This window comes from Sturnira hondurensis, unplaced genomic scaffold (genome assembly GCF_014824575.4).
Source record: "Sturnira hondurensis isolate 20B ecotype Veracruz unplaced genomic scaffold, ASM1482457v3 Scaffold0008480, whole genome shotgun sequence".
NCBI lineage: Eukaryota > Metazoa > Chordata > Mammalia > Chiroptera > Phyllostomidae > Sturnira > Sturnira hondurensis.
Window position 1 is genome coordinate 1,214,440 of NW_028081111.1, and position 13,982 is coordinate 1,228,421.

The following is a 13,982-nucleotide window of genomic DNA, read 5'->3' on the forward strand; positions in this document are numbered from 1 at the left end:
TAGTCATGGAAACAAATATTCTGGCCAAATGCTTGATGCTTTTATTTTCTTAGTGCCAGTTCAGGTTTTGTCCATATCATGCAGAGCCGACCGAATGTGTTGCTTTAATTCACTGCATTCTTCTTCCTGTTGTTATAAAAAGGAATACAATAATCTAAACCCTGAACCTTGAGAGAATTCTTAATGAAAGTGAAAGCCCTCAAAGTTTTCTCTCAATGATTCCGGTTCACAGGCACTTCTTTTTCTCCATCTGGTCTGTGTTATCACAAAAGGACACCCAATGACTGCACCCCTGGGCGAGAGCTGAAGATCTCTCCACAGTACATTCAAGAGTCAGCCAAGAAGCATATAAATGTTTTCAATGTCCACTCGTCATATTACATATCATACCAAAATGGGTGTTTTCAGAATTTTAAAAATTAAATTCTCCAATACTTTTCTGAAAGCAGAAAGCCAACCAGCCTTTAAAACTGAAAGTTTCAATATTTTATTAAAATAGCATATTTAACCACTGTAACCAAGAATACCTTAACTTTGTCCCACCCCCCCAAATATGCAGCACAACACAGTAGTGATTTCAAATATCCTTGATCGTTTTAACCAACAGAAATACTTCAAAGTCAAGTCTGCAACTAAAAACTGGACCTTAAAAATTCTGAATTAAAAGAAACATAAAGCTCTCAAGCAAAATTCTTTCATCCACCTCAAGAATAAATGCCGGTGCACCACCCACCTGACAATACTGTTATTTTTTTCTTTATGCATAGTAAAACGTCTCATTTATAGGTACCACTTTTATAAATAAAATCGGCATTTTCACCCCATTTAATGTTCCTTTTCAGCTTCACAAAGAAACCAGTAAATAAAACTGTCAACGACAGTCACAACATATGCTCTCACAACAAGATAAAAAACTTGAAAATACACAGATGCAGCTATGCTATTTTACATAAAAAGACAGATTTACTGTATTTTGCTGGGTATAATGCACTCCCGTGTATAATGCACGCCTAGGTTTTTGTGCGCATTACACTCTGGATCATTATACCCATGTATAACGCACATCCTTATTTTCCCTCAAAAATCAGGGCAAAAATGCACATCATATGTGACAAAATACAGTAAAAAGTGCAAGGCAAAATTTGCAGGTTTTTGAGGGAATTTTTAGGCACATCCACTTCTTTTAAAGCAAGCTTCAGAATAAAATTCCAGTTTGTTCTTCATGACACCTGTTTAAGTCTCTCTTTAAGAAAAATAAAAAAGAAGAAAAAATATATCCCATCAGTGTGAAACAGGGAGTCTTGGTCCCAAGAATGAGGTTTTCAGTTGTGGCGCGTCCGTCCTTTTTTAATTCTTGCAGGCTTTGGTTTGGGGATGTATTGATTATTTGCCTGGTATTCAAGCTCTTTCCGGAAGTAGTGAATTGCTTTGTTTAAACCTTCTTCCAATGGGACCTGTTTAAAGAGAAAGTGAGAGTGGGGAAGGAGGTAGCTATTAAATGAAACAACGGATTGTCCCAGACTTCCCAGGAAGACATGCCAACTTGAGGTCACAGCACAGCCCGTGGGTCACAAGGGCAACAGGGCTGACTGGGAGAAGCCAGTCATCTTTCCCAAGCATCCTTTGGGACATCCAGGGAAATTTGACAAATTATACTCCATTCTGACATAAAATGAGCTCTAAATCCCCAGAGATCCAAACTACTTCTTGCAGGTTTTGTGCTGTGTGCTAGGCTCTGCAGGACCTGCTTGGGCTACTGCTGTACATGACCTCACATGTCTCTGTCCTCAACAAGTGCAAATTCTATCATAGCCCACAGGTGGGTGGTGGGGGGAACACAGAGAAGGAAAGGGAAGCAGAGAAGCACAGCCAATGGCAGAGACATGAGAGCCGGTAAAGGAATGAGGCTGGTCCTGGAGATGTGGTCTCCCAGGAAGGCCTCTCTAAGGACATGGCCTCTGAAATGAGACCTGCAGGGCAAAAATGCAACAGCTATGTGCAGCCTTGGGGACACACAGCCCAAGAGGATGGACACTTTAGACTGAGGGAGAACTCTGCAGCTTCTTGCAGGCCACATGAGTCTTGGTCCAAGTGCAACTGTTCACCTTAGACTAAGGAGGTACAGACTTTTTCTCACCTTCCGCCTCACACTTCCCACCTGGTGTTCCACTTGTGTGGGAACCGGTGGGACTTGCTTGCCCTGGTCCACAGCAACCTCACCCAACCCTGCATGTGCAAAGACATCCTGGGCCATGCAGAGACAGGCAGGCCAAGCAGGGCTACACAAAGCTCACAGTGCATGGAGCCATCACCCTCAACGTTGCTTTCACAGATGAAGCTGTTTTTGTGTGTGTGTGTGAGAGAGAGAGAGATTTCACGAAAGGAAAGACCTCAGTAGGCCCAAGCCATTTCCCAGGAATAGAGAATGAGACACACAATATGAAAGCCATGTGGCTTTTCTTCAAGCCAGTGGCCTGAATAAAGACCTACCTCTGGTCTGCTCAGACGCTTAGGCCCACCTCACTCCACAAGGGGCTACCCAACAATGGTCAGTGCCTGTGAGGACACAGATGCGGGACAGGGAAGACCTTTCTCCCCAAGGCGACAACTCCCCCACACTTACCACAGGCTCCCACCCTAGCATCAACTTCGCTTTTTTGATGTCTGGTTTTCTTTTCTGTGGGTCATCCTGGGCTTCAGAGAGAAACTGAATTTCACTTCCACTACCTGAGTTGTTTAAACAAAAAAAAAAAAAGAAAGAAAGAAAAGACAAGAGAGCATCACAAACCATGAGGGATGTGATGTTTCACTAGATACATCAAAGTAAAATCCCATCTCTGCAGTGACCAGGGTACAGGTTGGGTGACACACCCATCCTAGAGTCATTCAGCTGCCCGAGGGACTGTAATTCTGTCCATACTCGAGCTTGGTGAGGGGCAGGTTATTCTGCCTTTACAGGCCCGAGTGAAACTCCAAGGCCAGACCTGCACTGCTGGCTTCAAGGGGCACCACCCACCATCAGCTAACACAGCAGGTGTGCCATCGAGCACAAGTCCAAAATGGCAAATGTAGCGTGTGGTTAAATGCAGTGTGCAGTTGTCTATGATGATGCTGCCCTGACTGAACACCTGGTGGTCATGCCCTGGATGGGGCCCTTGCCTGGAATCAGGCTGGTCTTTAACTCACTTAACCAGTAGAGTTCAGGAGGAATGACCACGGGCCAGTTCTGGGCTGACACCTAACAAAGACCTGGCCATTTAGGAGTCTACAGCAGCAAACTCTGAGCCAACACACAAGATGCCCCTTGCTGGAGAGACAGCATGCAGAAGGACAAAGAGCCCGGCTTGTTCAGGTGCTGGCTGGTCCCGGACCCTGCCAGCCAGAACAATGAAGTCCCACCGTCCTATCGGCCAGGCCCTCAGAGGGGCCCTCAGTGAAAGCCAGCCCTGCCACAGAATCGATGCTTTCGGCCACCGAAGTTTTGGGTGGTATGTCACACTGCTATTCACAGAGGCATGGCAGTTACATTGCAGCCCACTCAGGTTTTAGGCCAGCACTTCTCAAACTTCAGCATGCAGATGGGTCACCCGAGGGTCTTGTCAAAATGCAAATTCTAATCCAGGAAACAAGGGTGCGGTGTGCGACCCGGCATTTCTAACATGTGTCTGGATGATGCCCGTCCCCAGGCCTCACTCTGGAGAGTGGCCTCAGTGCCACATTCCTGTTATCTGAGCACGCCCTTCACTCACAGCGACAGGGACAAACAGATTCTCAATGGAATGGCTGGCGAAATGGATCTGAATGGAGGCTGCTGGAGCCACAAGATGCTGCATTTTATGTCTAAGTAGGATCATCTCCTCACCCATCCAGCATCCAGAGTGAATCAGAACAATGCTGGTAAGTGACAGCTCAATGCCAGAAAGGACAACCCTGAAGAATCCACCCAGCTAAGTACAGGGTGTGACAGCCACTTCAGAACATACTACATCACGTTCGTCCCCAGCTTAACCCTCAACTACAGTCCAATCTGGGTTTGTCTGGACTCAAATTTCTCAGTCAACCCTGGGAAACAGACACCCTGCAAGAACCAGATTTCCCAGAGCTCCAGTCTGATGACGAGAGAGCGGGGACACCCAGGGCATGTCTGCTACCTGAGAGCTCGTTGAAAATTCACAAACTCCTACGGCTGAAGAGCAGACCCTTGACTGGGCCACTCGGTGTCTACACTGCCCCCAAACTTCATGGCAGGCTGGCCACAGGGCTGACCACAGAGCATGACACCGCAAACAGGTCCTGTCAGAAACGCAGCTGGTGTGGCTCCCCCCTGCAATGAGGTTCTACATTCAGCCTGCCAGTGTCTGGAAATCAAACAGCCGTCACCTGTGCAGGATGATCGACCACCATCAGGTCTCAAGCACTGGAAACAAAGCTATACTTTTCACTCCACAGAGAACTGCAATTACACAGGTGAAAAAACACATCTCCTTCCCCAGCCTCCTTGGTCTTTCTTTCCACTTCTTAATTAAAGAATCAGAAAACAAGAAAGTGCTCCTGATAGAGTTCTGCCTTTTATCCAATTCAACTGGCTTGTATTAATTACATATTTTACAGTCCAAGTGTTTTAAGTGGCAGGGTAAGTGCAGGCAGTTTCAGTCTGGAAGGCATTTGTCCTACTTACCAACAAGGTTTTTAATTAACTGAGCAAATTCTAGGATTGTGTGTTCTTCTGGGTTGCCCTAAGGAAGAAACAAGTTCTGGTTATAAGTGTAACTGCAAAAACAGACACCGCCCCCTGACCCCCACACATGCACGTCTTCCAAAGTGTCATGGCCAACTCTGGCACCTCCCGAAGTCTGCAGGCCCCTGCCTCATGTTTCACTGGGCATTTAATTATTCCAGATGATGGCTACTCAACATGGCAGAGTGCTGAACTTCACCTCTGTCCTCTAGATGAACATCTGGTACAAGAGTACCTTTTGGCAAGGTCAAGAGTACCTAACGTGAACGCACATTCTGTGGCAGAGTTACCATGACAGACAACTTCCATATATAACCGTAGTGCCACTCCACACTAAAGTTTGATCTTGCAAGATCAGCTTTCCTAAGACAATTTCTGTCTGGGTGTGCTGTGTGAACAACTTAAGTAATAAAGGCCTTGCAAACTTGCACATAAAAGCCGTGATGGAAATAAAACGCACTCACAGATGAGGGCTCTGGGCAAGCTGGGGGGGTGGGGCAGGGGGAAGACTCGATGTAGTTTACAGAGTAAGCTGACTCTGGGGGGCTTTAAGGAAAACCGTTACCTCATTTTCTTCCTTCCATCACCCGCTGCAGCAACTATTGCCCTCTTCTCTTCCCAAACTTCTTCTCTGGTTCCCCATCATAAGAGACCCCCATAAAGTCTGGCAGTTACATATTCTAAATCCTCTTCATTCCCAGTTTCCTAGTATAGTCTGCAGCTGGAAGGTAAGAGGCAGGGAGGGACCCTGGGCCTATTATGAGCACAAAGTAAGGGCTGATTAGTATAGCAGAGTGACAAGCGTCTGGAATAAAGCAGCCCCGTCTTTATCAGGAGGGCTGGCAGGACAGTCTTCAGACTTTAAGGAAAATGTGTTTCTGTAAGAGATGTGAGTTTCCAAATGTCCCTGTACAAAAGCCCCCAAACAGAGGAAAGAAGGAACATGGTATCTAAAGAAAAGAGATGACCGAGGGCACACAATCTAAAGGGCTGGTAGAGAAAATACAAAGTAAGGGTGGCGTGTCTTCCACAAAGTGTCAGGGCGGTAAATACTCGAAATGCACGAAGGCTCACAACACACCTCTCACTCTCTTTTTAACTGCATGTTTCTTCAAAAGAGCATCACAGAAACCCGGGCTGGGTGCTTGCAGCCACCGTACCCATGAGTTGGTCAACATTTCCACAAGGGAGTGACTGCTCCAGGGCCCATCCTTTCCAATTCGGTAAGAACCCACTCCAACTCAGTGAAATATGAGTGCTAGGGAACGTGCTTAAGATTGCCGGCTAAAGAGTAAAGTACAAGGAAAGGCTTTTGAGTGAAGTGGTTTCCAGGAAATAAGCAGGAATGGCCATACCTGTTTGAAAACACTGTAAGAAGAAGCAGTTTGGAAGAGGCACCTGAAACAGACTTTGCGAAGATGACGTTGTCAAGGTGAGGCACTGCTCATGTGGCTCCTCTCTAGGGGACTATGGGGCTCTTATGTCAGTTGCCATCAATAGAAGCAGAACATCTGGATGCTGGACAGCCTACACTAGACACCTCACATTTTAAACAAGATGGGGGAAAAAAGAGACAGTGACCAAAAGGGTAAGAGGGTTCCAGCATGACATGAACTCGGGCTGAAAGAGCTGGAGAGGAGAAGACTCAGGGAGCCGGGGTGGTCTGACCAAACCCTTAAGTCCTTAGAAAGCTTTAAACTGCACAGGCACCAGACCAGCTCCGAATGGCCCTGCATACAGAGAAGGCCAGCCAGCAGATGGGTGTACAGAGAATGAGGTTTTAGTCATAAATAGAAGAAAAAGCTTTCTGTTGGCCAGTACTGGCCAAAGACAGAGTGACTTCTCTCGGGGAAGTGAGTTCACCGGTACTAGATGGGGAAAAGGCCAGACAAAATGACCTTACAGCCCTTCCAACACGGAGATTCTGGAACTGCAGGGAGTGATGTATGAGCACGAAGGTGGTCTGCACGGCTGAATTACAGAGGTAACTGGGAAACTGTCTTAACCACCTCCATCTTCTCTAGTCTCATTTAATCATGTCTCCTACAGATGATCTGTTCGTTAAATGATGACAAAGAGGATGCAAACAAAAAAAGGTCCTTCTACTGCTACTAAAATGCTTTACAAATTTTTAGGTGAACAGAGTTGGTTTAGTGTTTATTACATTATTCATCCATGCCTTGCAGACATTTTTCTTCTTTATAATCTCTTTCTTTGTTCTATTTTGTATTTTTTCTCTCTGGTACTCAGCAAGCAACAAACATGCATGCCCTAAGTGTACTAAGCAAATAAAGCAAAACCTGATGTTTTTCATGGTTTCACAATTAATGAGCGAGCCTGTGACCTATTTTGGGATGGTGGGAGGAGACCATGTACTCACCAGGTTGACAGGGCTGCTGACGTTGCTGTTCATCAGAGCCACCAGGCCATTCACCAGGTCACTAGGAGAGAAGGGAAGGCCAGCTCAGACACCTTCTGCCCAGCATGTGGGCGCTGAATATCAGACACAAGCCACCTCCCGGAAGAAAACCAAAACCCAAATGGAAAACTGGATGTCAAAATAAAATCCTGCAAATAAGAGGGACTTGAGAATGCTGAAGTACTTATGGATGAAATGATGGGGCCTGTGGAATTTGCTTTCAGTGGGTGGGCTGTAGGTGGCTGAACAGAATGACGGCCGAGTGATGGGGCTGAGTGCTCTACTTTTGTAAATGTCTGGGATCCTTTAACAATTACAAAACAAAAATAAAATAGGCACACACCCAAAAAGAATGGAGCTGACACAAAGTTCTGATGAAAGTCCATGTGACACAGGAATCCAGGTAGTTGGCCCATACAAAAGCAGATGGTTTCAAAAACTAAGATCCACGGAAACAAATGAACTCCGGTTATGAAAGTCCCACTCGGGCAAAGCACAGATAAAGCCAACAACACTAAGCACTGGAATAAACCAGAACACTCTCCCAACTCCCTCAATCTTCAGTTCAGCAGCCCGTGCCCAACACATCTCATATGAAACGGTTAGAAGTATCTGGATGTTTCAAATGAATCGTGACTGACTGGGCCATGAAGGTGAAGATAAGTAAGCAAATTTTCGCTTACCAAGGATTGTTTCTTATTTTCAGAAGCTTTATAGTGTGGCTCTGTTAAAAAAAAGTTACTTCGTAAAAATGACACCTCACTGCTATACACAAGTACTTTCTCTAAGGCTATTTTCATCAGCTCTAGTTCTTAGGAGACTTTTCAAGTTCGGTTTCATGATCCAAAGGAAGTCTGTTTGGAAACCTCTCCCTCGTCCTCCTCAGTCGTTACCAGGAAGGAGCAGGTTACTATGGTAAACTCCCAAAAGAAAACCTCAGTTTTTGCTTTCCTTTTCATCGAAAAACAATTTTGGCTGGGGGAGTGGTATTTAGAAAACAAACTGTTTTCTGGGATTTTGTTTACAACAAATGGGTATTTGGTATGAATATGCCTTAAGTCTACTCTGTTCTAACAAACCAAGCACAACTGCACACACAGCTGACTTTGGATGATTTCCCGTTTCTAGAAACTGACAGAAAGTCACTTCATCATTGTCGCAGAAATTACATCACAGCACATTCTCTTATGGCACACACCTCTGTGCATTTGTAAAAAGACATTAAAAGCTGCCACTCGATAGTCCACAATCCTCTTTAACACTGAAACTGGGGGAATGGGGTCCATACTAAGCTGGAAATGACTAACTGTTATGCAATTAAACTCAATGCGGGATTAGAGAAGGCAGGTCATGTGTCTTTTATGGAATAAACTGGCAACTTTTAAGGTCAAAATTGCATAGATCACACTCATTTAACCTGAAGCTCTTTAAAAGTGTCATTTTGACAAAGTGACTTAAAAAAAAATAGCATGCCTTTGTTATGTGGATGAGGACGTAACCTGACGATGAAGCATCAAACACAGTCATGTCAGGATGCCAATGCTCATGACCTAGACCTCAGGAACCGTACATGCTGCTTTAAGGCAATCATAAATTTTAGAAACACGTGCTTTGGTACCGTAACTACAGATTCAGATATTGTGCATTTTTAATTGTGGAGTAAAAAGATTCTCAGTTTCTAAAAAACAGTTTATCAAAAGTAGCAAAACTTTGATAAGTTCTTTTAGCTGAATCTTGAATAACTAGGAATTCTTAAAATACTTTAACCACTAACAAAAAACAAAAGTATCTGCAGCTCTTTTCAATGAGTTTTGTATCTGATGGCTCTGAAATAATGAGAATACTAAGAATGGGTTCCGACTTCCCCTTTACCTGGCCTCACTAATTTTTCACAGGGTATTATAGCTAGAGAAGTGTGGGGAACACCAATGAGGGCACTTCAGGAAGTTCAGCATAATTGGAGACTGCAAGACCCCTCAAGAAAGCGCACAGATGGGGAGGGGGTTTTGAAGGAGGGCAGGGGGAGAGAATATTATTATAAAAAGACGGCACCCAATGCAAGTCCAGTTTATATGGTCTCCACACAGAACTGTGCCGTGAGCCTTTCCTCTGACCACATGGTGCCTGGGTGTTTTGAAATGAAAATACTCCCAAAGGAGGGGCAGCTGCCATTTCCTGGTTAAATCCCTTCTTAGTATACTTGGGCAAAAAAGCAGGCCCACTATGCACTCCCAAGGCTTTTTGTCCAGCTGCACCAGATATTAATGAGCAGTGGGGGTTGGGGGAGGAGCAGGAACACTGACGGTTGGTTACCTATGTTTAATCACAGCTCTAACTTGGACTAAAAGTGAAAATTCACAAACAACACTTTCAGGAAAAATCTATACTTATTGTTTTTAAGTCCTTTCCCGTACTACCGCCTCACCCACCCCAGCAGTTCCATTTCTGAAAAAGACCTCTACCATGGACCTTCATATAATCAGACAAAAGTCTGTGTGATCACTCTGGCTGAGGTGGGGCTCGGGGGCTGCCTCAAGGGGCCAGAAATAGCATTTCCTGGCTGGTAGGCGTTCCAGCTATTGGTGCTGAAAAGTGAAAGTATACAGAAACGGATTTTACAATTTCAGATACTACAAACTTACACAGAATTCTCAGTAACTGTGAGACCCATGGAAAATTATGTGGGTCTATGTAATTGTTTATATGGTAACTCTTCTCTCAGAACCCAAACTGCATTTTAAAATTAGTCACCAAGTGAACTTGCCAACAAAAAACTAGGATACCAAGAAGACAAAGAAAATTACCATGTGAGACATTTAGTCTCGGCACAAAATTCAACAACAGCAGGACACTATCTTATCTTGGCCATAATGGGGACAATCTGGCCCACCCCAGAAAGCCATGTGTGAAATGGGTTAGGTTTCAGGATCTGCAGGTTTGTTGTATCTACTGTATGATTAAGGCCAAATGTGAAGTTGGCCTGAACTGAAATCATTACCTCAAGCCAGGCAAGTTTACCTACAAAACACTAGGTGGCAGTCAAGGATTAGATTAGCACATTCTGGTAAACTTTTAACTTTAAATAGAAAACTGAAAGACCTTTCCCATCTTAAAATTACAACGAACTTGGCACCAAGTCATGCTGTTAGAGTTGTAAAGACAATCACTGTGTAAACAGACACGGCCCGTTCCGTCTGCACCAGCCTTGCTGGACCCAGCGCGAAGGCCGGCTGGCTTACCTGACATACTGGAAAGCCCTGGTCTGTGACCCGGATCCATACACCTAGGAGGAAACCAACAGTGAGGCCTCTAGTTGTGTGCTTCAAAGTTGTTTCCAAGGGCGAGAAGGTGGCAGAAACACACGTGTGTGTGTGTGTGTGTGTGTGTGTGTGTGTGTTACACGTATAAAGTTTTCCCTCAAAAGACAGTGTCAGAAGAAGTCTGCTTTCATCAGTCCTAGGATGTGTCAGGCATTAGGTTCTGGGACAGGGTCCAACCAGGCTCAGTACATTTCTCCTGGTCCTCCACTGGGCTGCCCATCAGGACAGCTAGGCACTCCATAAGACCACGCCACAGAACCTCTGCCACGAGGCCAGCATCCTGGTATTTTTACAACTAGTTCACTGGGTCATCCTAACGTTAGCTAAGGTTGAGAACCACCCAGAGATTCTGGGTAGAAGGCAGAAGTGATGGGAGAAAGGGGCCTCGTGCTCCATTTGTCTGCAGTGTGCGGATGATGTTTTACTGAGCTGCACACTGGAAACCTATGTTTTGAGAACCAATGTCACCCCAATAGTTGAATTAAAAAAATAAGAAGTACAACAAAATGACATAGACCCAGATTCAAACCCTAAATCTGCCATATCGGGGCTGTCCTGGGAAAATTCACCTCAGTAAAACTATTTTCTCACTGGCAAGCTGAGTAAAGACAGCCAGGAGGCACGGCAGAATCAAACTCTACTCTGAAGGGGTCTGTGTTTTAACTGAATTATGAACTAAAATCTCTTTTAAAAAACATGTAAGCTTAATAAACTTAATAAGCCAGATCCAGCTGAACCACACGATCCATTCTCTAAACTTTCTGAACTGGAACACAGTATTTTCTGGGCTTCTATATGATTCAACTTAGAATACAGCTTCCGTATAGGACCTGTGAAACTCAGCAATATATAGACAGGCATACTTTGTTTTATTGTCCTTCCTAGATATACTGTGGGTGGGGGGATTGTTTTGTTTTGTTTTGTTTTTACACAAATTGAAGGTCTGTAGCAACCCTATATCAGCCACCATTTTTCCAACAGCATTTGTTACCTTGTGTTTCTGTGTTACATCTTGGTAATTCTTGCAGTATTTTAAACTTTTCTTCATTATTAGGTTTGTTATGGTGGTCAGCGATCAAAGACCTTTGATTATTAATATTATCAGTGCTTTGAGGCACCATGAACTGCACCCATATAAGACTGTACACTTAATTGATAAAGTGAATTAAAGTATGGAGCTAGCAGAGGTTGATTCATGAACTTTAAGGAAAGAAGCCATCTCTGTGACATAAAAGAGCAAGGTGAAACATCAAGTGCAGATGCAAAAGCTGCAGCAAGTTCTCCAGAAGATGATTAACGAAGGTGTTTACACTAAACAGACTGTTTGTGTAAACAAACAGCCAGAATTATCTTCTGGAGAGCGGCCCCTTGTAGCACAGACCACTCCCACTAGGCAAAGTGTTCTAGGAACCCATTTGCATCAGTGTTCAGCTAATGTTATTGTGAGAGACTGGCTGCCTTCGGCTTCAGACAATTGTTTTGAAGACCCTTTCAAAGTGCTTGTCCATTTCATGATGGGTGATTTACAAGCACACCTGCCCACACTACACTGAGTGTTCATTTACAAGCACACCTGCCCACACTGAGCTGAGTGTTCAGCAGTTTTTGACCAAAAACTGCATGACCCCCATGTTCCACCCTCCCTAATCACTCAATCTTTCTCTGGGTGACTTGTTTTTGTTTCCATGGATGGAAAAATCCCTCAAAGGGAAATATTTTGCCATTGTGGGAAGAGGTGAAACAAAAAAACAGCAGAAACACTAAAGGCATCAAAATCCACAAATTCAAACCCTGTTTTGAGCAATGGAAAAAAGAACATCTCAATAGGTGTACAGCATCAAATGGAGAGTACTTTGAAGGTGACTGAAGTTTAACCATGTGAAAATAAATACACAATTTTTCATAAATAATTTCCAAGTTTTTGGGGGTCCCCCCTCATATTGAAAGAAGATGCCATCTAGGACTTTTGTAGCTAAAGAGGAGTCAATGTCTGGCTTCAAAGCCTCAAAGGACAGGCTGACTCTCTTGTTAGGAGCTAATGCAGGTGGTGACTTTAGTTGAAGCTCATTCACCATTCTGAAAATCCTACAGCCCCTAAAAATGGTGCTACATCTACTCTGCCTGTGATGTATAAATGGAACAACAAAGTCTGAATGATATTATCAGTGCTGTTTTACAACATGATTTACTGAATATGTTAAGCCCACTGTTGAGACCTACTGCTCAGAAAAAGATTCCTTTCAAAATGCCATTGCTCACTGACAATGCACCTGGTCACCCAAGAGCTCAGATGGAGATAAACAATGAGGCTGTTGCTTTCATACCTGCTAACACAACCTCCGTTCTGCAGCCCATGGATCAAGGAGTAATTTTGACTTTCTTTCAAGTTTTATTGTTTAAGAAATACATTTCATAAGGCTACAGCTGCCCTAGATAGTGATTCTTCTGATAAATCCTGACAAAGTAAATCGAGAATCTCTGGAAAGGATTCACCATTCTAGATGCTATTAAGAGCATTTGTGACTCATGGGAAGAAGTCAAAATATCATCAACAGGAGCATGGAAGAAGCTGATTCCAACCCTCGTGGATCAGAGAATTTTTTCTATGACTTTGAAAGGTTCAAGATGTCAGTGGAGGAAGTAACTGCAGATGTGGTAGAAAGAACAAGAGAACCAGAATTAGAGTGGAGCCTGAAGATGTCACCACACTGCTGCAGTCTCATGGCAAAATGTTAATAAATGAGGGGTTGCTTCTCATAGATGAGAAACCATGGATGGTTTCTTGAGATGGAATCTACTCCTGGTGAAGACACTGAAGTTTGTTGAAATGACAGCAAAGGATTTAGAATATTATATAAACTGAGCCAATAAAACAGCAGCAGGATGTGAGAGAAAGGGCTCCGATGCTGAGAGAAGCTCCACTGTGGGCCGAAGAACTGCCCAGCAACATCACGTGCTACAAGCAGTCATTCATGGAAGGAAGAGCCAAGGGACATGGCAAATTTCATCGTTGTCTTAGTTTTAAGAACTGCCACAGCCATCACAACCTTCAGCGAACACCACCCTCATCGGTCAGCAGCCATCACCACTGGGGCAAGACCCTCCACCAGCAAAAAGATTAGGATTTTGCTGAAGGCCCAGATGATTGCTAGCATTTTTTAGCAGTAAAGTATTTTTTCATGAAGGTCTGTACATTGTTTTTTTAGACACATTACTATTTATTGCACACTTAATAAAGGCATACTCCGAGGTATGCCTATGTGTACTCCCAAATTACCCTTACAGGTGTCCAATACATGCCCAAAGAATAAAATCTGCCTACGGATAAGACAACAAGGAGCTTCAGGAAAAAAAGCTGAAAAGTTAAGTTATCACATTAACCCAGCTTGGGAAAAAGAAAACAAGATACTAAGGTGTTCCCCACTACCCATGAAGAAGTCTTTAGACTTAGAAATGACTTGCTGGAAATACGAGAAATGGAATGAGGACGGACACACCTCCTTGT

The 13,982-nt window shown here is 44.0% G+C and overlaps 1 protein-coding gene across 3 annotated transcripts in view; it reads right to left on the minus strand.

Annotated features, from left to right (window-relative positions):
• Nucleotides 1-463: 463 nt before the first annotated feature.
• UXS1 (UDP-glucuronate decarboxylase 1) overlaps nucleotides 464-13,982 on the minus strand; it is a 125,746-nt gene continuing 112,227 nt past the window's right edge. For all 3 annotated transcript variants that reach the window (XM_037054990.1, XM_037054987.1, XM_037054991.1), the window contains 5 exons: nucleotides 10,397-10,440; nucleotides 7,119-7,179; nucleotides 4,679-4,736; nucleotides 2,624-2,727; nucleotides 464-1,454 (listed from right to left, as the gene is read on the minus strand). In XM_037054990.1, the coding sequence (XP_036910885.1) occupies nucleotides 1,323-1,454; nucleotides 2,624-2,727; nucleotides 4,679-4,736; nucleotides 7,119-7,179; nucleotides 10,397-10,440 (399 nt within the window). In that variant the 3' untranslated portion in view covers nucleotides 464-1,322. The remainder of the gene's footprint in view (nucleotides 1,455-2,623; nucleotides 2,728-4,678; nucleotides 4,737-7,118; nucleotides 7,180-10,396; nucleotides 10,441-13,982) is intronic.